General features: G+C 45.4%; 10 protein-coding genes across 10 annotated transcripts; 5 read left to right on the top strand and 5 right to left on the bottom strand.

The window, feature by feature from the left end:
• Window positions 1-64: 64 nt before the first annotated feature.
• Window positions 65-1,196, bottom strand: SERLADRAFT_480536 (uncharacterized protein; the record flags this gene model as incomplete). The annotated part of the gene is made up of 2 exons (XM_007324458.1): window positions 65-271; window positions 333-1,196. One exon carries the CDS (start codon window positions 517-519, stop codon window positions 364-366), a length of 156 nt encoding a protein of 51 aa, XP_007324520.1.
• Window positions 1,163-6,801, top strand: SERLADRAFT_412065 (uncharacterized protein; the record flags this gene model as incomplete). The annotated part of the gene is made up of 24 exons (XM_007324457.1): window positions 1,163-1,262; window positions 1,322-1,561; window positions 1,613-1,671; window positions 1,737-2,534; window positions 2,592-4,071; window positions 4,124-4,171; window positions 4,278-4,314; window positions 4,516-4,528; window positions 4,693-4,786; window positions 4,865-4,921; window positions 5,063-5,076; window positions 5,137-5,165; window positions 5,273-5,347; window positions 5,401-5,410; window positions 5,539-5,564; window positions 5,786-5,811; window positions 5,944-5,959; window positions 6,012-6,051; window positions 6,105-6,169; window positions 6,259-6,318; window positions 6,377-6,404; window positions 6,453-6,478; window positions 6,626-6,722; window positions 6,784-6,801. 24 exons carry the CDS (start codon window positions 1,163-1,165, stop codon window positions 6,799-6,801), a joined length of 3,456 nt encoding a protein of 1,151 aa, XP_007324519.1.
• Window positions 6,802-7,446: 645 nt separating this feature from the next.
• Window positions 7,447-9,047, bottom strand: SERLADRAFT_480529 (uncharacterized protein; the record flags this gene model as incomplete). Its single annotated transcript, XM_007324456.1, has 4 exons — window positions 7,447-8,192; window positions 8,249-8,358; window positions 8,409-8,603; window positions 8,662-9,047. 3 exons carry the CDS (start codon window positions 8,522-8,524, stop codon window positions 7,525-7,527), a joined length of 894 nt encoding a protein of 297 aa, XP_007324518.1.
• Window positions 9,048-9,776: 729 nt separating this feature from the next.
• Window positions 9,777-10,224, top strand: SERLADRAFT_480528 (uncharacterized protein; the record flags this gene model as incomplete). The annotated part of the gene is made up of 3 exons (XM_007324455.1): window positions 9,777-10,017; window positions 10,068-10,153; window positions 10,187-10,224. Coding segments are annotated over 3 exons (363 nt in total), but the record flags the coding sequence as incomplete, so codon positions are not given.
• A 680-nt stretch (window positions 10,225-10,904) lies between these two features.
• SERLADRAFT_480526 (uncharacterized protein) lies at window positions 10,905-12,641 on the bottom strand (the record flags this gene model as incomplete). The annotated part of the gene is made up of 5 exons (XM_007324454.1): window positions 10,905-11,705; window positions 11,758-11,772; window positions 11,840-11,857; window positions 11,921-12,441; window positions 12,501-12,641. The coding sequence occupies 5 exons, from the start codon at window positions 12,559-12,561 to the stop codon at window positions 11,178-11,180; spliced, it is 1,143 nt and encodes a 380-aa protein (XP_007324516.1).
• A 391-nt stretch (window positions 12,642-13,032) lies between these two features.
• SERLADRAFT_454087 (glycoside hydrolase family 1 protein) lies at window positions 13,033-15,898 on the top strand (the record flags this gene model as incomplete). Its single annotated transcript, XM_007324453.1, has 18 exons — window positions 13,033-13,140; window positions 13,233-13,540; window positions 13,589-13,687; window positions 13,744-13,781; window positions 13,840-13,962; window positions 14,028-14,164; window positions 14,217-14,255; window positions 14,315-14,325; window positions 14,403-14,547; window positions 14,604-14,684; window positions 14,743-14,766; window positions 14,823-14,842; window positions 14,896-14,916; window positions 14,973-14,992; window positions 15,043-15,203; window positions 15,263-15,284; window positions 15,341-15,434; window positions 15,492-15,898. The coding sequence occupies 18 exons, from the start codon at window positions 13,083-13,085 to the stop codon at window positions 15,627-15,629; spliced, it is 1,539 nt and encodes a 512-aa protein (XP_007324515.1).
• Window positions 15,899-15,954: 56 nt separating this feature from the next.
• Window positions 15,955-17,356, top strand: SERLADRAFT_403632 (uncharacterized protein; the record flags this gene model as incomplete). Its single annotated transcript, XM_007324452.1, has 7 exons — window positions 15,955-16,271; window positions 16,336-16,448; window positions 16,501-16,615; window positions 16,680-17,057; window positions 17,114-17,177; window positions 17,232-17,258; window positions 17,325-17,356. Coding segments are annotated over 4 exons (553 nt in total), but the record flags the coding sequence as incomplete, so codon positions are not given.
• An 88-nt stretch (window positions 17,357-17,444) lies between these two features.
• SERLADRAFT_358796 (uncharacterized protein) lies at window positions 17,445-20,336 on the bottom strand (the record flags this gene model as incomplete). The annotated part of the gene is made up of 10 exons (XM_007324451.1): window positions 17,445-18,208; window positions 18,262-18,288; window positions 18,344-18,445; window positions 18,505-18,832; window positions 18,892-19,072; window positions 19,128-19,715; window positions 19,794-19,924; window positions 19,978-20,057; window positions 20,129-20,190; window positions 20,246-20,336. The coding sequence occupies 10 exons, from the start codon at window positions 20,280-20,282 to the stop codon at window positions 18,104-18,106; spliced, it is 1,641 nt and encodes a 546-aa protein (XP_007324513.1).
• Window positions 20,337-20,453: 117 nt separating this feature from the next.
• On the top strand, window positions 20,454-21,625 carry SERLADRAFT_480515 (uncharacterized protein; the record flags this gene model as incomplete). Its single annotated transcript, XM_007324450.1, has 6 exons — window positions 20,454-20,555; window positions 20,606-20,657; window positions 20,711-20,725; window positions 20,773-20,848; window positions 20,916-21,052; window positions 21,110-21,625. The coding sequence occupies 6 exons, from the start codon at window positions 20,504-20,506 to the stop codon at window positions 21,318-21,320; spliced, it is 543 nt and encodes a 180-aa protein (XP_007324512.1).
• Window positions 21,626-22,312: 687 nt separating this feature from the next.
• SERLADRAFT_480514 (uncharacterized protein) lies at window positions 22,313-24,434 on the bottom strand (the record flags this gene model as incomplete). Its single annotated transcript, XM_007324449.1, has 15 exons — window positions 22,313-22,522; window positions 22,580-22,727; window positions 22,782-22,788; window positions 22,842-22,888; window positions 22,941-23,057; window positions 23,120-23,220; window positions 23,283-23,344; window positions 23,406-23,417; window positions 23,471-23,495; window positions 23,551-23,591; window positions 23,645-23,679; window positions 23,736-23,977; window positions 24,031-24,044; window positions 24,100-24,243; window positions 24,306-24,434. The coding sequence occupies 15 exons, from the start codon at window positions 24,403-24,405 to the stop codon at window positions 22,394-22,396; spliced, it is 1,224 nt and encodes a 407-aa protein (XP_007324511.1).
• Between the last annotated feature and the right edge of the window lie 402 nt (window positions 24,435-24,836).

Below are 24,836 nucleotides of genomic sequence, written 5' to 3'. Positions count from 1 at the left end.
ATTGGTTTCTGTGCTGCATCCAAGCCTTCAAGCCAACAGTATAGGTAGTGACTGAAAGACTGAGAATGGATCGCGTGTTGCTCTGAAAAAGAAGTACGACTGTTTGAAATAGTGTCCGATATGCATCAAACGAAGCCCGGCCCTAGCTTTCGACAGGACAGTAATGTCCTTCATCCTGGAATGCAATCACTGTGACACAGAATATTAATTGCGAAGGACACAGTCAAAGCTTTACTAGCATTTTCGATAACTGTTTTAAATTAAACATATGCTAGAAAGATGAATGATACGGCGTGAAATCATGAACATTGGAAAGGATGAATGATAATTACAGGAAGGTGGTTTGAGCGAATCCAAATGCTACTATGATCGCAGACCGCAGTCAGATACATATTGCTCCTTCCTAGCCAGCACACAGATTTTCGAGTTGCTTTTCCCTAACCCTCCACATCGGCGTCGCTCGTGACTCACTGCAGAGAAAGTCGAGTGAATGTCCTTAGTGACATAGTCTACTTTCATTTGGGGCAACACGTAGATGTGGTTTGCGCTGAAAAGAAGCAATTCTCCAGTCGCCAACCGCGAGAACCAAACAACCTACAACTGGCACAAGAGCTCGTTACATATTCAAGGGCGATGTGTACCACACTGCTCGTCTTCGACAAATTCAAGTGTACACGGTTACCAGGCGCAACGGCTCCTATCAGGCTTGTTGCTCAATGCCCTTGTTATCTGACAAGCAAGTCACTCCGTGGACATCACTCTAGACTCGGATGACATGCGTCAACGCCTTCCATGTTCTTGCTTTGATCATCCACAGATAATGAACAAAGAACCTGTGTGTGTTGTACAGGGATATCTCACATACTTCCCGATAGTCAAGCGATCCCTAGGGCTATTTCAGGTGACGATGATCACTATTTATGTAAAATGATTTCCTGGGGAGCGCGCCGCACACCGCAATGAGGCTGTTAACAGACGCTTGGCCCAGGTCGCGTGTCCTGGCGACTACTGTATCAGTAAACAGAAGTCCACCCTCGTGTTTTCCATACTCTCTCAGTAGTCCATTTCTGGGCCTGACGCCACACTCACACAGGCGTCAATCCTAATCTATAAAGTACGTTCGTCGTATCTGCCCAAAGTCCGTTTTTGTATATCTATATCTATGTCCTCATACGCAGGAATCGTTCACCGCCCTGCAGACCAACAGGGGTTGGTCCACCTCCCACTAGAGCAGGTTATAGTCGAGGCGTGGATAGTTGATGGTCAGTCTCTTCTTTTTCTCTCGGTTTGCACTTGACAAAACCAATTTATGGCGTAACAGTGTCTGCTAGGGTGCAACTTTCACAATTATTCGTCAACCCTTCAGACGCGCCTACTGGAAGAGCGAAATATGTCTTCCCCATCCCAGCACGCGCAGCAGTATGTGCATTCGAATTGAAACATGCAGATGGAAAGATTATCCGTGGGACAGCGAAAGAAAAGTCGGAGGCGAATCAGACTTTCAATAGCGCTATACAGGCTGGCAACATGGCCGGCCTTGTCGAATGGGTTACGGACGATAGTAAGCATCACCCCTCAAACGCACGAAAAGTATTTTGATTATGAGGCCTAGTTTTCACCATTTCTGTCGGGTCAATTCCGGCCAAGGAAACTGTTACCTCAAAACTGACAGTATGTAACACACACACACACACACACGTGTACCTTGGCTTTACTGATGGATATATGCCATCAAGTTTGTAATGGACCTCATGGATGATGGTATACGAGATCACGTACGGCTCCAGCTCCCCGTCTCCATTGGCATGCGTTATGGTGAGGTCCCTGCCGCCATGGTCAACGCCCAGGCGGCGGCGGAGCAGACACGTATACATATCAGCGTCGATGTGCAAATGAGCGAAGAGATATATGATATTCGCAGTCCTTCACATGAGATCAAAGTCCTGCGCTACAAGACCCGCATTGGAAAGAAGTCTATGCGACGCAAGTCGGCATTGTGGAGCTCCCCCACGTTCATGGAACGCGACTTTGTGTTGACAGTACATTCTCATGGGCTCGATAATGCTCGCTGTTTTGCTGAAATAGATCCTATGGGGTCCAACTCTGTAGCAATGCAATTAACGTTGGTTCCGAGATTCAAGATGCCTCGAGTTAGCTCTCAGGAATATATATTCGTTGTCGACCGAAGCGGAAGTATGGGAGGTGGACGCATCGAAACAGCAAAGAGCACACTTTCCATGTTGTTACGTTTATTGCCGAACGATAACACGTTATTCAATATTTTCAGCTTTGGGAGTACCGTTGACGGTCTTTGGCAGAACAGCGTGTTGTACAACCAAAATGCATTATCACAAGCTGTACGTATTTGGTACAACCCTCTCGACCTGTCTGGCCTGACGTTTTTAAAGACCTCGCATATTCGCAGCATGGATGCTAACTATGGAGGCACCGAGATCGCAAATGCACTAACGGGTGCCTTGACGTCACGCAGGCGCGATAGGTCAACAGTCGCTTTTATCTTGACAGACGGCGAGGTAAGTTGCATGATTGTCCATACTCAGAAGCTCCCCACAATGAAAAACCTGTCACAGTCATCGGATCTCCACAAAACCTTCTCCGTGGTCAGAAACGCCCTCTCTGCCGCCAATCCAAATTGTCCGCTACGCGTTTTCACGCTCGGCATAGGAGAACAAGTGTCGACGGCAATGTGCGAGGGCATAGCTCGTGCTGGAAATGGAGAGTGCCTGCTTGCTGTAACAACAGAAAGCATCACTGCAAAATGTGCACAGCTCCTCAGAGCGGGGCGGACACGCCTTATCGAACACATATCGGTCCACTGGCATGGTTCTGGGACACCCCCTAGTGTCAGCTTCTCTGAACCGAGGACTGGTATATCTAGCGCTAGTACCAGTATGGTACAACTCGTGCCTCCCCCGACGATCCAGCAAGCTCCATACCAAATTACGAAAATATATCCTGGGATGCGCTTCATTGTGTTTGCTATTACAACATATAGTACAGTTCCTGCAGAGGTCAAATTGTGTGCCAAAATTGAAGGCGAGTTTGACGAAGTAGATCTGATTGTCCCAGTAATCGAGGTCAAGCGATTCAAGCATGCAAAAACCAATGTGCCTCTCATCCACACCCTCGCAGCCCGACGTCTCATCACTGATCTGGAGGATGATAGAGCTCCCCTGCCTGCAGTAGTCGGTATTGCTCCGAGTGGCGACGTAATCAAGAAGGCCGCTATCGTGCGCCTGGGCTTGAGATATCAGCTTTTGAGCCAATACACATCTTTCGTCGCTGTAGAGACGGGGAAAGAGGCTGAAAGGGGGAGGAGGCGTCGAGATTCGTCTGCCACGTCTTCTCGGCGAACACAACAACAAGATTCGTCGCAGAATGGGTATGGCATATTCGACAGTGTAATACAAGGGTTATCCCAAGTGGTCTCCTCCGTATTCGACTTCCCCCAGCCCCCCATGACATATCAAACAATGAAAGACGACATTTCAGGTATTCCAGGTTCATTTGTCCCCGCTGCTGCCTCTTCGTCTAGTGTAGATGAGCCTCGCAGGCGGCACAGCCGTGAAGAGTCTGATTACGACAGCATATATACGTTCTCGACGCTCAGTTCGCTAGAAGGTTCTTCTAGTTCACGCTGGACGCGATCCCGCACACCAAGCCCTCCTCCACCACTTGAGAACTTGCCTGATCGCAGCCCTTCACCCGCGTTTGACATCAGTGGGACTGTACCTCTCATTTCTACAGCACCTCCGCCGATTCCCTCCACCGTATACGAACTTTTCCAGCTGCAGAACTTTGATGGATCATTCACACTTTCAAACAACTTTGCGACTATAGTCGGGCACGATGCAGCACGCAAAGGTGCGGAGCTAAATGTGGAAGAGACACTTTGGGCGACGGCGCTTGCTGTAGCATTTTTGGAGACGCAACTCGGAAGTGAACCTGATTTACTCGAGTGTTTGCAAAGCAAGGCAATGGACTATGCCAAAAGACGACAACTTCATCGAAATTTCGAGGATGTGGTCAAGATTGCGAGACGAATGATAAGTCAGAACGCATAATTAAACACTGATCTCCTGTATTATTATTTTTGGCGCAGCTTCCCACTTGGAGCGCTGTACGGCTCAGTATATCGATATCAAGGACTGTAAACGAATATGTAGTTAATTTTTGTATCACGGCAAGTCATGAATCTGACTTGTGCTAGCGCTGACTGCCCCATAGTGAGTGGTGTGTACTCTACATTGTCACAGCGTCACCGAATGGACGTACGCAGGACTCGGACCAACTGTAATATGATACAGAAGCTAGCTTAGACTCGGACTAACTTGATCAACTGAAGCGCCTAAGCTTGAGCCTCATCATGACCATGATCACAATGCATTGCTTTGGCATGATCTGTGCAAAGTCACTGCAATATTGATCATTATATTGGTTTATTTACGGACAGAAACATTTGTAGAACGATGCCATCGACAAAATGACATGTAGATGCGGAGTCACGGTATGTATAATGTTTTCCGGTGATCGTGTCCTCCGTGTCCTGTGCAAAGCCACTGCGAATTTTGTCCTGCTGACCCAACCAGACGCGGCCATCACATCTGCTAGCTCACCACTGACATGATGCTAGGAGTTTCGAGTTGGCCATTAGGCTTTATATATTCCTAGGCTTTGCCAGCTATCTCTCAGCCCATACCGAACATGCCAACTGCAACCACTCCACTTCCCTTGAGCACCTTGGTCCCGGCGATCAACGCTAATGGTAGATTCCTTTGTTGGATTCAACCTGGCTATTGCTGAATCTGTTTATAAGGCGCTCTGCTAATTTGCTCATGGGTAGCTATCGGTTTGTACGGGCTGACTACCACGCAGGCGAGTCGCAAATTTCGAGTTGTCAGTACGTTGCTTCACACCAACACAGGCATACCTATACTGGGACAGATATCCAAATGATAGCCAATGGACGAGATCACTGGTGTGTTCGCATTCCCAGATGGATGGCCAGCATCATCACTAATGACTTTGGTTGTACTTCTAGGTTGTACTGCTTTTGTATGTTCCGGTCACTGATATATTATTTTGAACATAATCTTATGTTGTTTCTGGTGCTAGTGTGCTGAATACGGCACATGCTGTTGTCGGTGAGTACCTCTCATCTACGCATAAATACATATGGTAACAGATACTCTAGTTTGTCACTCATGTTACTATCATGTGGTTTGTTTCCACTTCTAAAGCACTTCTAAAGGATTTCTTTGATTATATCCCTTGCTAAACAGATAGTGGCACTCCTAGAGCCTAGCATACTTTTGCGTAATGTGTGGTACGTTCTTATCTATGACACGCAGTACTTTATTTGATTTTTAAATATGCCAGGTCACTTAACGTATGTTCTATGAATCGTGTTTTTTTGTCAGTTATTCACGTTTATAACGCAGTTGACTATTCTTTTTTATGTTGGTTGCCACTGTTGGTTTTGATTCAAGCTTTGACTGATTCAGTTATGTTTACAAGGTCATGGTAGCTACTATTGTCATGTCGTGAGTACTCTAATGTGGTTATCCTACCGTTACTATATCTCAGTATTTTCAGCTACTATATCAAGATAATCTTTCAGTGTGCGTTCGTCGAAACAATTACTTCCCAGACTAATATATGCTATAGTAAGCAGCAAAAGGAAGTTTCGTTGGTGGTTGACAGGAGCTATTGTCCGTGATCTATTATTTAGTCGCTTATACTGAAAACTCATGTGTTCCCTCAGGCAGTCCCTGTTGTGCTTTTTTTTTAGTAAGCACAACCCTCCTTCGAGCGTAACCTGTAGCTCACTAATGGGACACATGGTCAATCAAGCTTTTAAATTGAGTTTGTTGGTTTTGATAATTTTGTTATCAGTGCTTATATTGTCACAATTGCTTACAGATGCCTGTGTGCGCATGTACGTGATATGCACTCGTTAAAAAGATGCTTTAAACTTAAAACTTCGATAGGTTCTTGATATCAAATGGTGAAGATGAGATAGGATTTGTTGTAAGATGATTTTTTGTAAAGCTCGCTGTTACACTTAACTATTTCTATCACAGCATAGCACAACTTTTCCTGCGCTAGTATTTCAAACCGTTTCAGATGCATTGATTGCGGCCTCCATGTGTGTTCTTCTTTATACAAAACACACGTATTTCAAGAAGTAAACAAGACTTCCTGCTTCAGTGAGATACAAAGCTAAATATTGAATAGGACACGTGATCTCATCAAGGCTTTGATGCTTTACGCTGTAGGCAGAGGTCTGGTAACATCGTATGTTAATCAGTTTCTCCGTTGTGATGACACTACTGAGTGATCAATTTGGATCAAGACTGACTACTTTTGCCATGGTCCTAGCAGTAAGTCTACCTTTGCTATGGTGTGCGCCGTTTAACAATCCTGGTCAGATTGCTATCAGTCCTGATAATTTGTGGTATGTTGGGATTGAATTCACGCTAGTTGGCCTTTATACAAATGCCCTCATGATGGTGTTAAATGCACGACGTCCTTCATGTGAAATTATGGAGGATTGTCCCTTGGACAGTGCGAGTCACAAATTGCACTGCATTTTACCTGTCAGGATGGGTCAGGCTGCTATTTACCCAGGAAACAAACATAGGAACGTCGAATTTATTTCACTCGATGCAAAAGAGGTTACAGTCAAAAATAATGAACAGGTAAGTGGTCAATGAATTTGATAGGGATATATGATTGCATTCGTTGACATTGGTGTTACAGGTCAAACCAAATCAGTGACTAGGATGTAGGGGCAAAAGTGGCGGAATAAATTATGTTTCTCCTCCTTCCTTTTTCCATTTCATTTTTCTTCAATAACATGTACTGTTAGTATTTATGAGTCAACTAGAATGTGTTAGTAACTTTCCATTGTAACCATGTGATCTTATCAGCTCAAGTCACATCTCATTCTCGCTCGAGCGCTGGGCTTTCTTCCTCCCCTTGATTCCTTTCGGACACAAGGTAGTCTTATCTTTATCTATTACATATATCTTATTTCTGATGTTATATCTACCTTTCTTTTCTAGGTAAACACACGCTTAATATGATTCAGTGATTCCGCTCCAACTGAGGCTTTCTGTTCAAAACCACGGGCTGTAGCTCGTAGGATGAATGCTCCAGTCGCCGGTAAGGTTGGCATAGGAGAACTAAGTTGCACTCACCGGTCTTACTGCTAAAAATGTGCACCACGGCAATAGTGTCGGTGAAAATCGAACCCATCGTGACACATGGAAGCCGCCACTATCGAAGTATAACTTGATCAGGCAGCGGTGAACCCAGAATAGCGGTCCAGAATTCCATCGTTTCATGATCAGCTTGTTGACATTATATGCCCAGACGGCGATTTCTTACCATCGATAGCGATCATGGAGATCTGCGAGCTTCTGATTTGAGCCATGGGACTCACATCATATTGTCAAGGTGGTAAGCGCCATAGAGCTCGAGAACTGGCTGCAAACTATATCAAACACAGGGTTTCTGTGCATAAAATAGACATCCTTGGAGGCCAGAGCCCGGAATCGTGTCCCATTCCTTCTCGAGTGCGTCAAAAAAACCATCGAACTCTGCCTCCGAATCTACATATCCGAGACCACCTGCCAGAAGGACAGGCGTCTTTAACCCCCTAAACGCACCCATAAAATCATCACGCCCATCTACGCCATCTTGTCCAGCCCACTTTCCGAAAGGAATATCCACTATCTCGGCGTGGAGATTCCTGAACCCTGCGTTGACCATCATCTGAGGCAGATGGCCGGAGATATCAAAAAGCATATTTCGCGAAGTGAACAGATCGTTGAGGAGGTTTGTGAGCTTTACAGTCAGAGGGCCAGATAGAATCTGCGAACTGGGCTCAAGAAGTTGCACCCAGCCACCAGGAATGAGAACACGATAGATTTCTTTCAACGTAGCCTCCCATTCTGGTATCTGTAAAGCCGCTATGAGGAGACGCTGATTGACCAGGGTGAATTTGTTGCTCCACTGCGCTGGAAGATGCGTGGCGGACACAACAGAATGATGTGTATTTCTGGGCCTCTTATTGATAGGGGGAAACAACTTCGATGAAATATCAATGGCGTAGTATGTGATATCCTCTCCCTGTATGCTATCGCAACAATCTAGCAACCACGAGGCTGGTTCATGTGACATGAAATGATCGCGAAAATAAGCAGGGAAGTCGAGACCTTACATGATCCAGTCCCACTATCTAATATCTCATCTCCTGAAGACAGTGTCAGAGGTGGATAAACAAGTCGCCCTCCGAAAAGCCGTTTGAACATTTGATGTTGAAGGGCGAACCTAAAGATCGATCGTGAGTCAAATCTGAATTAGAGGGAAATCAGGCATGCCTTTCAGCTTCAGCCTCATCCGCAGGTAACATGTATTTTGACCCGGGGTGAGCATTATAAGTTCGTGGTATATGATAAATTGGTGCAGGGGCTATTGAAGCTCCCAGTTGCAACATGCCTGACAGATACAAGGAAAAGAATATCAAAGCGTAGAGTATATGAAAGGGCGTCTTTATACGCTGAACCCGATGCACTCTACAGAAGAATCTAATGAGAAATCGAAGTATTAGGTTTTGAAACCGATCCCACTTACTTTAAGATCGGAGCTAGCGAGAACCCGAATGAACGGGAATGCCTGAACTTCTCCGGCCACCGTATGACCAAGTGATACAGCGTCGATAGGTAGGTAAAGGCGTAATGACCACAGCTATCATATATCTTAACCTGACACTATCCGTATCACTCGGCTGCGATTAGAGTTTATCATTGGCTTTCTTGATGAATCTGGCGATTATCGTGCAGTCAGTGCGAGTTTCTCATGGTAGAAACGGCTCTACAGTAAGGCGGAATCATTTATCTAATACTCGCCAGCAAAGTGACAGTAATGAAGTTTGGCAAGAGATACGCGGAATTTCTAGCCACGAGTGTCATGGAAGAGATGATGAGAATACGCGTGTTTGTTTATTATGCAATTGCACTGCTAGGCACACCGTGGGCCACCATCTGAGAAGTTCTTAAAGTTTTTACCCGGAGTTGCGTGAACGTCAAGCCAATAAAAAAGGGCGGTTCCAGTAACTCGGGACACAATATAAATCGACCATCCCGAGGACCTGTGTATGATAGACAAGCCATGTCAATAACCATGAACAGCAAACGAGAATAGGTCGAATAACGAAGATAAATCAAAGCTGGACTATGTATATAAAGCTTGAGGGCGAGCTCACTGGTATTCAGACTTTACGGCTAAACTAACCACAACTTCATCGGAGACACTAAAGCTGCCATGACTTGTGGTTTCGCTACTCTAACTAACTACCGCACAACATTGAGTATCCTGCTCCAACATGGAGGGAGCAAGTTACAGCAGCTGGAGTTTCAGAAGATCCCTGAGTTCGCTGTTACTTTCGTATTTCGTTTGAAATTGAATTCGAATAGTGATAGATGAACGTAGTACAACTTAGAATCCAGTGATTCAGAGAAGGCAAGTAGATCCGGAGATATCCGGGGTGTATACTACGGCTTCACGTGACCCTCACATCCATGCAGAAACTTTGAACTTGAACTACAACCAACTTCATGTCACGTCTATTGTAGTCGATACCCCTCAACCCTCTCTCTTTCTCTCTTTCAACGTCTGTCATCATATAAATTGTGTTGTATCAATAGATCGTCATGCCCATCACTGCTGGAGCACCCGTAGCCGACTATTGCTCAAAGCAAGAAACAAAAGAACAACTCGATTTCTCTACTCCATCCATAACCACCAACATAGACAAAGTATCTCTCGAAGATGGGGAAATCACTGAAGAAAACAACTCCGCAGTTGCCTCTACGCCTGTGACAGCAGGGACCCAGCAAAGTTCCACCTCCCCAACATGTTCGGGGCTGCCTTCTCCGGTTGAAGGCCCTGTTAGTCCAGCCGATGCACACCAATCTAAAGCAGCATCCCGTGAGATATAATATCTCTTATCCCATCAGATTCGTTAATATGGCTTCCAGTATCTTCAGAGGAATTCGAACGTGCCAAATCTGTTGTTCTCGATCTCCTGGGATGGGGCGTAACCCCCGAGTACCTCGTTGATTATGGTGTCTCTTCAGATGCATTGTACAAGATATTCACCGACCTTCATTTACGTCTTCCGGCCAACATTATCATCACCAGTGGGGCGTGTTGACATATGTAACCTTACTTTCTTCCCTTTTACTATACGATGGATTAGCAATTAATGCATAGTGATAACTCAGTGTTGGGCTACAGTTTGGTGACCAAAAAAAGTGGTCGAATTCTTATCGTCTGTACATTCATAACTCTACGTTCTTATTGCATCACTCTACTAAATGCACAAGTTATTATGAGAACACGTGGATACGTGTCAAGCACTTGTATTTGTGACGCATCAGTCGCCGCATACATAGTCGATGTGGTAATATCGTATCTTTGAGAACACTCTTAGTTTTGAAAGTGCTGTTATCCTCAGCTTGCAAGAACACCTACGAATGTTTGTTGGTCCAGTTGATGTTTTACATGCTCAGCTGCGGTACAGGGTATGTGTTTACCTTGATATGAATTGAATATCATCAACCGTATCTCGTGTTTTGCGTTGAATACAACACATTGACGCTACAATTTGCGATTTTCCCGGAGGAGGCATGTAATTTTCAACTACTCACAAGCCGCCGGAATCGGGAATGCTTGTGTGTTGTCCGACTGCAGACGCTATCCGCGTGTTTCAGCACTACTTTTCGCCAGGGTGCGTCTTTATTTTATTTTATTGTTGTTGTTTATAAAGTTACACAGGTTGATGTCTTCAAGAACACTGTGTTCATCCTATAAACGCCGTGTAGTGCTACCCCCTTTGCATTGTCTGGTCGCAGTTGTGGTGATGCATCGTGTGAATCGACCCTGCTGAAAACTCTCGAGTATATACCCTTCATTTCTGTTTATCCTGTGAAACTCTATACTGAGCTCTCCTAAATTGAAATGAAAAACTCCAAGGCACCAAAGACGCAATAATAAAGATGTTGACGTGCGTAAATGTACAACCTAATATACAATGTTTCCTATACTTCTGATTTCTGAAATTCATTTTTTCGCAGTGCCATGATTTTTTAGGACTGTTGGACCAAATTCTCTAGGTCCACAAGTTTTCCTTCGCTATTCAGCGCAGCCTGGATCAATGCCACATCCTTCAAAGCTCCTAACGGATCACCAAGGCCGTCATCTTTGCCTTCCAATGCTGCCGCGAAAAAGCTTGCTAACTCGAGTTCTACACCTCTGACCGCTTCGTCGATAACCTCTTCTTTCTCGGGCCCAGCTTTTCCGTTTTCTGTTTTCACAGATTTTATGGTAACACGGAAAACGGATTTGTCTCCTCCTGTCACAGGATCCTGCACCTTCGTTTGCGCAACGGTGAGATAGCCATCAGTACCAGTAATGATGGTTCCGTTCCCTATGGATGAACGCGAGGCGGATGGCGCTGCAAAACTCAGCTCGAAAATTCCATGAGAGCCATCTGCAGCTTTGAGGATGGTGTTGATGGTGTCGTGAGGAGCAAGATAATCCTTGTTAAGCGATGCAAACCCCGAAAGGTGAGTCAAAGAGCTGGGCAGCATGACTCTGAGTGATGCTGTGGAATGCTGTAAAACTACTGAACCGTGGTTTTTGCGAGGATTGTGTAACAGAACTTACCACACCACCATCCAGCTAGTTGACGTGAGAATGGGTGTCAGTAACAAAGAATAAAAATTCCCACCCCAGAAACGTTACTTACCAAGAAACCCCCTTGGTACTGATTAGACACAGCGAACCCGTCAACATTAAGAACATTCAGCAAAGACGAATATAGGCTTACATCAGGGATTGTACGCCACGGCGTTTTGTACCATTTGGATTCTTGATCGATGTAGTTGACGACCCGCAAGCTAAAGAAGACCACTTTTCCAATCTTTCCAGCACGAATGGCTCTGCCAACAGCGATATATCCTGGCTCAGCTTCGAAATTTTCCGCGACTCTCCAAACTAAACCCTTGGGCTTGTACTCTGCGTTGTAAGTTGCAATCAAGCGCGCACCGGAAGCAACATCAGGAGCAACAGGCTTTTCACTGAGCACATGCTTTCCGGCAGCTAACGCTTTCAGGATGATTGATGGTTGTTGTGTAATGGGGAGGACAACTATAACAGATGAGATATCGGCCCTAGCCAAAAGAGCGTCGAGGTTAGATGCTGGATCGCTATCATGATAGACGCCGGGTTTGGTGTTTAATCTTTTGGTGACTTCGTCTGCCAATTCACGAGCGCTCTTCTCAGACCGCGAATACACTGCTTTGACGGTAGGTGCCAATGGGCCAAGCGTCTCTAGAGATGGTACATGGGCTGTTTAATAGATAAGGTGAATATTCGGATGGATGTAACCACAGGCTCGGAGAATGCACCTTCTTTTCGGGCGACACTGGGGTCCAGGATGGCAACTCCAGTTTTTGAGGCAGCAGACATTATAAACTAGGATTTTACACAGATTTGCAACACTTTGTGAAGGTGAGAGACAAGGAGATGGATCGCAGAATATGTCTTTTTCTGCCAGAGCCCGTGCTTTATTTTTTAACCGTCTCAGGTGTGGTGCGGAGAAATGTCGGATAACACATGAACAACACTGCGTTATGGGCATTCTGACCGGGCCTGAAATAAACGTTGGGCAATCTATGGTGTGTTTCCGTATCTGCGTTTAGATGGCTTCTATCCAATAGCAGCGATATTCATGACCTTTTTTGGCTCAGTTTTTTTAGTCTTTCGCTAATGTTTTCGCAAATTTCTGACAGTATCGCAGGTGGACCTTGTATCATCTTCCCATTGCCTCCAGCGGACTATTCTCGGCTGCTGGAGCCCAGGAATTGCCGTCTCAGGAACATGTTGATATCGGTACTGCGTTGGTTTAAGAGGACTCATGGATCCGCTGACGAATACCTCACGATCATCCCGCGAATTACTTTCTCCCTTCCCATTTTACGACAATTATTATGTCTAACGAAGTCGCTTCCAAGCTGCCCAAAGATTTTATCTGGGGTTTTGCAACAGGCAAGTCGCGAATTGGTTTCATCTCTCAGTGACCCCCTAAGCTGATGTGCTGCCTGCTTCGCTCGCTGGGTATACTATTCACACTCCTACAGCAAGCTTCCAGATTGAAGGTTCTACCAATGTTGATGGGCGAGGAAAGTCGATTTGGGATGATTTCTCGAAGCAGCCGGGAAAGACTTTAGATGGCAGGGACGGAGATATCGCCACCGATTCTTACAGACTATGGAAAGAAGATCTTGCCCTGCTCGTCCAGTACGGTGTCAAATCGTACCGGTTCTCCATAGCTTGGTCTCGCGTCATCCCCCTTGGCGGTCGAAATGACCCTGTCAATCCCAAGGGTATCGAATTCTACTCGAAGCTTATTGATGCTCTTATTGAAAATGGCATCACCCCTTTTGTTGTACGTCGCTATACATTACTGTTCGATCCTCTCTTGACTCCTCTCCAGACTCTATATCACTGGGATCTTCCTCAAGCCTTACATGAAAGATACGGCGGATGGTTGAACAAGGATGAAATCGTCCAGGACTACGTGCGCTACTCTAGGGAAAGTTATTCGACGTTGACCATATATAGTTTGATTACTTACCCCGGTCCCAACAGGTTTGCTTCGAGGCGTTTGGAGACAGAGTCAAACATTGGTGAGCCTTCCGCGGCGCCCAGGGAGATGTGGTTCTCATACTGATCACGTGTTTGTAGGCTCACCATGAATGAGCCGTGGTGTATATCGATTCTAGGGTATGGGCGTGGGGTATTCGCACCCGGAAGATCAAGTGATCGGGACAGATCTCCCGAAGGTGATTCTTCCACCGAACCGTGGATGTGAGTGTCCCTTCACCTCAAGAATCCATTCTGCGCGTAAAAGTTGAACACAAAGTACCCCACAGTGCGGGGCACAGCGTCATTCTATCGCACGCTTATGCTGTTAAGTTGTATCGGGAGGAATTCAAGTCGGCCCAAGGGGGTCAGATTGGTATTACCCTTAATGGAGATTGGGCAATGCCCTATGACGACAATCCACAAAGTATGGGATTTATTTGATGGCCCCGAATTAGTTCTTCTAAATATCTTCTCAGACGTGGAAGCAGCTCAGCACGCTCTTGATTTCGCAATCGGTGACTTCGGACCTTATTCTCTGTATCGGGCCGTGGCTCATGTCTGTTATCTGTTACAGGATGGTTCGCGGTACGCCATGGCCACTGATCAAGCCATGTTTTGATCATATGACCAAGGACATTCTAACTAATGTCATATCTTTCAAGGACCCCATTTATCTAGGTCATTATCCCGAATACATGAAGCAGACGCTTCGGGATCGGCTTCCCGAGTTCACGCAGGAAGAGTTGATAGTCGTCAAGGGATCGTCAGACTTTTATGGTATGAACACATACACGACAAACTTGTGCAGTAAGTATTTCACGGTATCTCTCGGTCTGCGTTCTGATTCTGGAATATTTTGACAGGAGCGGGAGGCGATGATGAATTCCAGGGTTTCACAGAGTACACGTTCATAAGACCTGATGGGACTCAGCTGGGAACTCAGGGTGGGTAGTTTGTAAGGTTACGAGCGCAATGCTGGTGCTCACGGTTAGCTTGTTCTAGCGCATTGTGCCTGGTTGCAAGATTGTAAGATCATCATGCTCCATGTTAGCTGACGCCTTCTAACCAATTTTACGTGCTAGATCCCCAAGGTTTCCGCGATGTAAGTCTCCATAGACGAGGTCTATGCGTGTACAAACTGACCTTATTTCAAAGCTGCTCAGCTATCTCTGGAAAGTGAGATATTGTGTTCTATATGAAATCACTTGATATACTGATCAGATTCTGCACAGCGGTACCGCATGCCGATCTAGTGGGTTTATTCGGCAATAAGTGATACATTCCCTGACACGAAGTTTACAGCGTCACTGAGAACGGCTTCGCTGTAAAAGATGAGAATAGCAAGCCTATAGAACAAGCGCTGCTCGACCACGACCGTGTGCAATATTTTAAAGGAACCACGAGCGCCTTGATCGGAGCGGTACTCGAAGATGGGGTCGATATTCGAGCATATTTCCCTTGGAGTAAGTCCGGATGATCGTAACCAGCCTCTGACCGATATAAACTAACTCCTATCTTTCAGGTTTCCTAGATAACTTCGAATGGTATCAGAACTCTCATAGGATGGGTGGTGAATTGTTATGCTCACGTACTTTCACAGGGCTGATGGGTACACTACAAGGTTCGGTGTGACTTACGTCGACTATGAGACCCAAAAACGATACCCTAAAGAGTCTGCGAAATTCTTGGTCAAGGTAAGATCTATTTACAATCCATTCGGATAACATTTGAATGTCTTCTTTTCCATGCAGTGGTTCAAGGACAATATCGAATCAGATGAACAACCTTATTACCAGCAGCCTCCAACAGTATCTCAGATCAACAATTTCTCTGGCAGCCCTCTCGATAACTTGAGCGGACCGGCGATGATACAAGGGCTGAAAGCCTGACTATTGGCGCTTTGGAAGCGACTAAAGAACTTGGCCCCAGGCTCACTGGCATCTCGATGATATATTTCGGCAACAGTTTGAAGAGGACCTTGGCAACTTCTTTCGATAAGATACTGACACGGTTAGATAACTGACGCACCTATGTACTATCTCCTCCCCTCCCTCTCTTTATCCGATTTTTATTCCATGTAAACGTACTATGCTTTCTGCCTACCTTTTCTTTCCTGCGATTTTTGAGACAATGAAATTCAAGTTGGTGTATGTTCTGGTGGTGTTCGGGGTCTCTGTGTCCGCTCAAATAACGAGCCTGTCCAAATTAGCCTTCGAGTGACAGATAACTGCAAACCCGTCGCCAACAACCACATCGACAACAATTCTATTCTAACATCATACCTTGGATATATGGAAAAGTAGCATGGCAAGCTATACAATCCAGCCTGGTTATGTCGATCCACAGGCCATTCCTCACGATCCAAGGCTCTCGTCCACAGCTACTTTTCACGACACTGAACCGCAAGGCCTGGAGGATGACGGAACAAACAAGAAAAAGAAAACCACGAAACGTAGGAAAGTAAACCATGCGTGTTTATATTGTCGTCGTAGCCATATGACATGCGACGAGGGAAGACCATGTCAGCGCTGGTGAGCCAGTCCCTGTTCTCATGCCACCCGAATCGTGCAACGGCGTATACCTCCTTTCTTTCAGCATCAAACGAGAAATAGGCCATCTCTGTCACGACGAACGTAGGCCACCAAAGAACGCAGAAAAACATGGAATGATGCAACAGAATAGTCTTGACGTGTCAAGGTCCATGACTCGTACGCCAAGCTTTCTCTATCCAGTTACATCCGTTCATACGGAGACCCACAGAACCTATGTATAATGCCACCACAATGCCTCCTAATTCTGCCTGGCCGATGAGTGTCCCTCAGGGTGCATTTCTGTATCAGCCAGAGACTTTGGGCAACGAGTTCTCAGTGCTAACGTATGTTGGGTTATTATGTACTCATGGCTCGATGCTTAAGTCATGCGGACAACATTTCATCCAGTGATTTCCTGGAAACCTTGGACGAAGGCTCTTTCTTCACTCCACCACCAACTACTGTTGCTCCTTCTCTCATGTCTGCCCCATCCTTCCCTACACCAACGACAGCAGTGGAAAATAATTACATACCTGAAACTCTACCACCCGATTCAGCCGCACAGCAAGCTGAGCAACCAGAAAAACCTGCCAACGAACCCGTCCCCAATCTTCTTCCTTCAGCCACGAAGACTGAGCGTTTCCTGCTCACCGCTGCCGACCAAGAGTCTGGATCGCGTGACGAGCGCCTGAGTCGTGTCATCCGCAGTAAATACGAGGCAGGCCTCTTAAAACCTTATAATTACGTTAAAGGCTATGCGCGGTTATCTCGGTGGATGGATCGGAAGTAAGTTGACTGCCTCGCTTTTTTCCAACGTGTCGTTGATGCCGTCTATGTAACAGCGTCTCCCAGCAGTCAAAGCAACAAATCTTACAACCTCTCTCGGTGTTGCGTCCGAAATTCCGAGTAAGCATCCTATAGGCAAACTGACAAGAGCATTTTCCGTTTATATTGTTCTAGGCTGTTGCGCAATCTTTAAGAGATATAGTAAGTTACATTATCACAGATGATTAATGACCTGCCTAGTCTTACAAGCGCCAAACTGGAACACAGGACCTCGTATTTATCGAAGAAGCATTTGAGCGACTTTTGTTAGATTATGATCGCGTATTTTCTGCGATGGGAGTACCTGCTTGCTTATGGCGCAGGACAGGGGAGATCTACAAGGGCAACCGTGAGTTTACTGAACTTGTTGGTGTGGACGGATATATGATGCGCGACGTAAGTTATCGTTTTTTTATGCATGTTTGACCAAGAGTGTTGATGTGCACTAGGGACGCCTCTGCATATACGAGCTCATGGCAGAAGAGTCTGCTGTCAACTACTGGGAGGTATGTGACGGAGAGTTAAGATCTTCACGCCATTTATTTGACGGTTGTTTCCTCAGAAATACGGTCATGTCGCCTTTGACTCTAGTCAAAAGGCTGTCCTGACATCATGTGTCCTGCGGTTCAAGCCTCTGATTAACACACATTCCGAGGCTGCTGCTTCGTCTGTCGTTCGTGGCAGCAAGAAACAGCAAGAGCTGCCCAATGAAGAGGGTTTTATCAGCTGCTGTTTCTCTTTCACCATACGCCGCGACAAGTGGGGTATCCCGAGTATGATCGTTGGCAACTTCATCAAATGTTAATACTGTACCCCCACTGCTGGATTTTTCTGAATTTTGTTTTCTGCTATGACCGTTTTGCTCTGGTATCACTACTTGGAAGTCCTAGCGATGGATCGTTTATCGGCGGCGTTATTTAATGGAATATTAGAGATGATTTTAGGAATCACTTGATTGTGATTCACAGATGCCTATCTATACTACCAATATCAGCTTACTCTTTGTTTTAACCTTCCATCATTTCTTCGGGAGGAGGTGCTTGCTGTTGCTGCTCCTTGTCTTTCCGAGTCGCCTGAACAACATCGTCTACCCGCAGAAGCATGCGCGCAGCCTGAGCAAAAATACGTAAGGTGCGTGTAAAACTTAGAGCAACATAGATCATACCTCAATCGCAGTTTTGAGAATTTGTATCTAAAAAAAACAGCGTAAATTGCGCGGTTGACAAACAGAGGAAGCATCTACTTACTTTCACGCTGGCAGACTCATAGAGACCATAGGTTTTCATGTCAACAATCTTGCCTGTATCGCCATTCACACCCCACGATGATTCACCATTCGCATGTTTCGCCTAAAAGCTTGTCAGGAAAAGTATCCAGCTAATGGGGGAAAGTACAAGGAATTGCTCACCCTCAACTCCGTCAAAATCCTTATAGCATTGCCTCCACTGTTCTGCACAAGGGTACGCGGGATGACCTCCATGGCATCCGCCACGGCTCTGAATGGCCAGCCCTCAACGCCCGTGACGCTGCGTGCCTTGGCTTGCAGTCCGACGCTAATCGCCATCTCCGTTGCACCACCTCCCGGTGCTAGTAATGGGTTAAAGACAACATTACGCGCAACGGACATGGCATCGGCAAGGTTACGGTCTACTTCGTTGAGAATGTCTTTGGAAGGTCCACGAAGGAGGATGGTGCATGCTTTTGGTGTAGCACACTGGGTAAGGAAGGTGAAGTATCTGGTGGTGACGAGTAATAATATGAGCAATCAAACTATAAAACGGGATGAGAGTCGTACTCGTCTCCTATTTTTTCGATATTGAAAAGACCACATTGGGTACCAACATCGGTTTCCCTCAGGTCTTCGACACGGTTCACGATGGTAGCACCAACAGCGAGAGCGACACGGTTGTTATCCGATTTTCGGACACGGCGGATGGTTGAAACGTTTGCACGCTCGAAAACATGTTGGGCAGTGTCTTGAACACAACATAAGATGATATGAACAACGTATATCGAGATTTCTCAACTTACCAGATATGCCTTTCTCCGTGATGATTAAATCAGGCTTGAATTCGAGGAGTCGTCGACACTGCGCAATAACCTGTTCTTCTTCGACTTGCTGGGCACGCTGCCAATCCGTCTCTTTTGAGAATTCCATGTTCGTCTGACTCTCTCCCTTCTTGTATTCTAACGGACAATCAACGAGGATGATTCTCGGATTGGCGATCCGTCGCCTCATATTCGGATGTGTAATGTCTTTGTTAAGCATCACTCCATCCAAAACTCTACTCTCTTCGATCTCACCACCAGGAATTTTTTCGACACGTGCGTAGCGCTTGATATCGACGGTTTTCAAACCTCCCTCTTCTTTTGCGACGATTCGAACGGCTTGGAGAGCAAGTTGACACATGAGATCTGACCAACGCATGACGAATTTAGTGCCAATGGACGTTTTGATGAGGGATAGCATTTCCGTATCATTAGAGGTGTCGATGGGGATGGAAATACGTTTGATGATTTCGAGTGCTTCTTTGAGAGCTTTGTTGTATGCGGAGATGATCACGACAGGATGAATATCGCGCTCGAGTTGTGAAAGAGATTGCGCTAGGATTTCGCCAGCTGATGATATCGAGAATGAAGTACACGGACTTTATAAGTAGCGAAGAGAAACTGAGTGAAGAACAAATTATATCGCACCTAGAATGATGACGCTTGTCGTCCCATCCCCACATTCCTCGTCCTGGGTCCGACTGAGCTCGATCATGTTCTTTGCGGCGGGATGAGCTACATCAATTTCGCGAAGAATGGCATTCCCATCATTGGTGAGTCTGTTGGACGGAATTTAACAGCAGAAAACATGGTCTACTCGCGATCGGCTTACAAGATACCTCCCATTGGATCCAAGATCATCTTGAGCATGGCCTTTGGGCCCAAACACGTTCGGATTACATCTGCGATAGTCTTGAAAGAAGGAGCAACATGAATATAAGCTGACTATACAGAGAAAGCTATGTCTTCGCGATCGGTTGTACCTTTGCTGCAGTGATGTTGGAGACTTGGGCCTTTCGCCCAGACTGTCTCTCCGGAGCAGAGTCTTGTGGATGTCAGATATGAGACTCGTCTGGATACGATATATAGTGCAGACGTACTCATAACAAAGACGGGTGTCTGACCGCCTGCCTGCATGGTGAATATTGGTTTGGTGGGCTGCGATGGTGGATTGCAGAGGTGAACGCGTCCAAGATTGAAGTCTACGAAAATACTAGTCAGACCTTTTGGGAAGGCGCGGACTCTCCATATGGAAGTGTCTGGGGTCCGATGCCCCTCATTTTCTCCAGCCCACCGTCCATCTTGACTGAGTACTGGTAGTGCCACTTGTAAAATTGGGAGCTTTCGCATAAACAGCTATGCGTATCGAAAAGTGCTATTTCTGTTCCACAAATGTATACCCTGGTCATGGTGAGTCCCCTTTTTTACTCAGGCGTTTGGTCTCCAACGTCCATCTGCAGGGAGTGCTTTTGTCCGGAACGACGCCAAAGTATTTCGATTTTGCACATCAAAGTGGGTACATGCTATCGTTAGCAGGTCATTTATCTCACATCATGCGTTCATAGATGTCACAAAAACTTCAAGTGCTTTTGCTTCCTTATTCTACTCGCAATAGCTAATTCCTCATCAGGATGAAGCGTAATCCACGAAAAGTGAGATGGACAAAAGCGTTCCGAAAGGCAGCTGGGAAGGAGATGACTATCGTACGATTTTCATTCTTCCGATACTGGCACATCGCTAATCCACATTACTGTCCTCGATTATCTTTAGGATTCTACGATCGAATTTGAGAAGCGTAGAAATGTACCAGTACGCTACAACAGAGAATTGGTACAGACCACGATCAAAGCCATGAAACGCATCGGAGAGGTTCGACAGCGGAGAGAACATGCATTCTGGAAACACAGGTTAGTTGGTTTTGTCACCCTAACTCCGAGTGTGTCTGAAGCGACTTGTGGTAATAGGATGGCTGTCGCTCGAGAAAAACATCGCGCACATCGCAAGAAGATATCCGAGGTCAAATCCTCTGTTAAGCTCCTCGAGCCTATGTCAGTCGAATCGGCAGAGGCAGAAAAATCTATGGATAAAATCAAGGTGCCCGTTCTAGCCAGAAACAAAGCAAGAAGTGCACTAGTACAAGGCGAGGGTCGATCGATGGGCATGGAGATAGACTAATTCCCTTCACTTATCATCTTCCGTAAGAGATTGTATCGATTAGGCCTGTTTTTACAGTAACGGCGTACACATTGTTAAGGGCATGTCAGTAATATCACGTGTTTGTACTGATCATCGCGTGGATTGCAGACCAAACGTCGGAAACGAGCTTAGAAGTACCTCTTTGGATAACTTTGATTGGTTACGAATTCATAAACATTGCGTTACTGATTACATGTTGTAAGCTTTTTAACTGGGCTTTCTGGATATTTGTAACATTTATTTACTACTCTCAGTGCAAGCTATTCTACTCAAGCATGGACCTACAAAATGACCAACCATCACAAAAACCCAGCCGTTCAAACCATGTACGCTGACGGCCTGGTAACTCTTCCGTGTTCATAGCGTGCTGGTGCGACAATAAGCACAACTGAACTATAGATTGATTTAAGAAGACTCATTCTTCACTTGGTAGTGTTAAAGTTCGTTGAAATTACTGATCTGCACTCGTGGCTCATAGTAACCGTGACGGTGATCAATCGTTTGGACACCCTCAAAAAAAAGAGCACTTTGCAAGCTCATATCTCACCCCCAGTCGGTGTAGCGTTCAATGTTAAACACTCGTGCGTTGCACATGTTTTGGTGCACTTGATATTTATCTTGTACTCATCGTGCCGATCATCCATCAATATTTATCTGACAACATATATGCTTGCGGTGAGATGTCATGGTTGTCACGTTTTACAAACTTTCAATAGATAACATGATTGACTCACTACTAACTTCGTTCTCGTTTCACCTTTGATCTTTGCACTAGACTATGCGTTCTAGTGTTAACGCTAACCAGCTTCTTTTATGAACGTCGCTGTCAAACGTCTAACACACTCTTACACGACTTGATGTGAACAGTCAATAACTTTAATCAAGACGACGAGATCCCTTCCCCCAAACTCATCGAAGTGGTTTACAGCATCTTTGATATTTCTGACAATGTATAAAGGCTCGAGGGTCGATAAAAATTCGCCAGTCTGTTATATATATATATTCATCTAACTTACAAAAGAGAAGCTGCACACATGTTACACGAGCAAAGATCAAGTTTCCTTCGAGGACACCCGCCTTCCGGCTATCGCATGGCTCTCATGTACCTCAAGAGTGGACTCGGATACTTCGACTCCAGGGACGAAGCTTGAAGCGCTCGATTGGTCACTAGCGTGACTTCTCTGATAGGAGGTCTCAAAATACAGAACAAAATAAACATTGGCCAAATCCATGCTTACCTCCGTGGTTTCAAGTTGTGTCATATTTTGCGGCAAATAAGAATTCACGGGATTAAATCGCAGCGAGAACGAGTTGTGACTGGCCACCTGGAAAGACACTGCATTGATCCTCTCCTCCTTCTCTCGTATGCTGATCCGCTCATTTAACCTAGCGTCGTGAAATGTAAGTAGGTGGAATACATGATAGTTGTGACATATATACATCACCACTGGAATATCATCAGCACCGAAATAAAATCTTGCTTTGACTAAATGTACTCACAAGTAGTGTTAAAGTATATATTGACCATGTTCATGTGGAAAGGTAACCTACGATACCGTTAAGGTCATATCCTCATTTCATTTCATAGACAATACCTACCAATACCAAGCATCCTCCGCCACAATCCACAATATGAGCATGGCACATTGCATCGATACAAGAAGTAGGCCACGGTTGAGGACCAAGAATTTTAGGGACTTGATGGTATATTTCATCCTTTATGTCAGGATTATGAAAGTATTATGAACCTTGTCGACAACTTGAGAAGAAAAACTAACTTGTTTCCGCCTCTTCCAGCTAAGTCAAGGAAGTACCACATCGCAATTGTTGCAGTTACGTCACAAGCGGTTGGAATGACCATACAGACATCGGCCAATATCTACATATGTCACGGGCGGAAGAATAAATGACGCCCTGTAGGTCTGTGGCAAAAGCACTCACGACGATTGGTCTGGTTTCGGCATAATCAAGGGCGGTATGTGTTGCCAAGAGCACCGTCAACGCTAAACGGCCAAAAAAGTCACCCAAAGATCACACGCAGATATGGATGCATCAACAGCGTACCCAACCCGCAGACTATGAAAATAATGAATTTGAGATATATTTTCGCGTGGTCTCGGAACACTCACCGAGTCCCGTGAACGCGAGCAGAACCTTGAAATATCAAACTAGTCGGCTGTCATCAGATGATAAAAACAAGTCGCCTCACTATCAAGGATGCTACCATCCAGCTCCATTTCTTGCTGCTGACTGCATCAAAGAGTGAATCAGCTGCTCGAGAAGTTCGATGTCGACAAACGGACCAGAATAAATTTGGTGCGCGAAGAAAAGCTGTGCACTGAACAATTCGTTAGGCACAACTGCGCAAACACGGTGTGGAGCGACGTTTCTTACAGAGTTTGGATCACATATGCCACCGCAGTCTCTGCACTATACTCCCTAATACAGATAATTTTAGTAAGAGACCACGTTGGAAAAGTCCAAGTACCATAGCAGGGCAGACAGATCGGATGGGTCGTCATAATTTTGTATCTGAAATAATTTTTTAGTATAAGAGTAGAAAAGTGATAGCAAGTATTACTAGATAGAAATAAGATGTCTTCGCAAAAAAAGCCCACGACATCGTGCAGATGATACTGCAGAGGGAATATTATTGTATGAATGTTTACTTCATGGTGAAACCACATACAACATGATTATTACCTGGAATGCGTTATCACACCATTATCCTCACAGGGAAAAAAGCGAATTAGCTTACTATTGTTTTCAAATACCACCTGTCGTTGTAGTTGTGGAAATAATTGTAAGATTGTACGTAGGAGCATCCTAGCAATCTTGAAGAAAATCAGTTCCGCACAATGAATAAAGTAGGGGCGATCAAACATGGAGGAAACGAGAAGCCCTGGAAGAATATGATTGACAAGAATTAAGCTACAGGATAATACGATGCAGGTCCATACACACCCCAGAAGCCAGTAGCGAGATAATTTGCTTGATATGCTGCGACTGTTGATAGTGCTTGAGTGCTTCCTTGGGCGAGGCGGGAGTAAAGATTGGCGTGCATGATCTGCCAGGATTCAGATGAAATGATAGGTACTCGCGTTATAACTAGATCACAAGCGCCGACATGATGGATTTTCCCGTATTTCTTCACGACGATCAAATGCACGGTAACACTGTGTTCAGGGGCAAAACAGGCTTCAAAGCCTCACCACCGGTCAGCGGATTTGTGGCACTGAAACACATTCAACTCGATACAAACTCTTGCGCTTTCCAGAGTTCTCTGTAATTCTTTATTGCAAGAATTTGAAGCTGAAAACCTGTTCAGTAGAGTGCGCCAGGACTTTGTCAAATGATACCATGAACAGACTTGCATATTTTTAGTCATATCAGTGCCTTGCTAGTGATGGGCTGATGAAATCTTGTTCTTACAATACATTTTCTAGGTAGTCCTCGAATGTTGGTAGAATGATCACTGTGCATGATGAGAAATTG

The sequence above is a fragment of the Serpula lacrymans genome (assembly GCF_000218685.1).
Source record: "Serpula lacrymans var. lacrymans S7.9 unplaced genomic scaffold SERLAscaffold_19, whole genome shotgun sequence".
NCBI classification, from domain to species: domain Eukaryota; kingdom Fungi; phylum Basidiomycota; class Agaricomycetes; order Boletales; family Serpulaceae; genus Serpula; species Serpula lacrymans.
The sequence above is the reverse complement of the archived record's forward strand: the minus strand, read 5'-3'. Positions and strand labels throughout refer to the sequence as shown.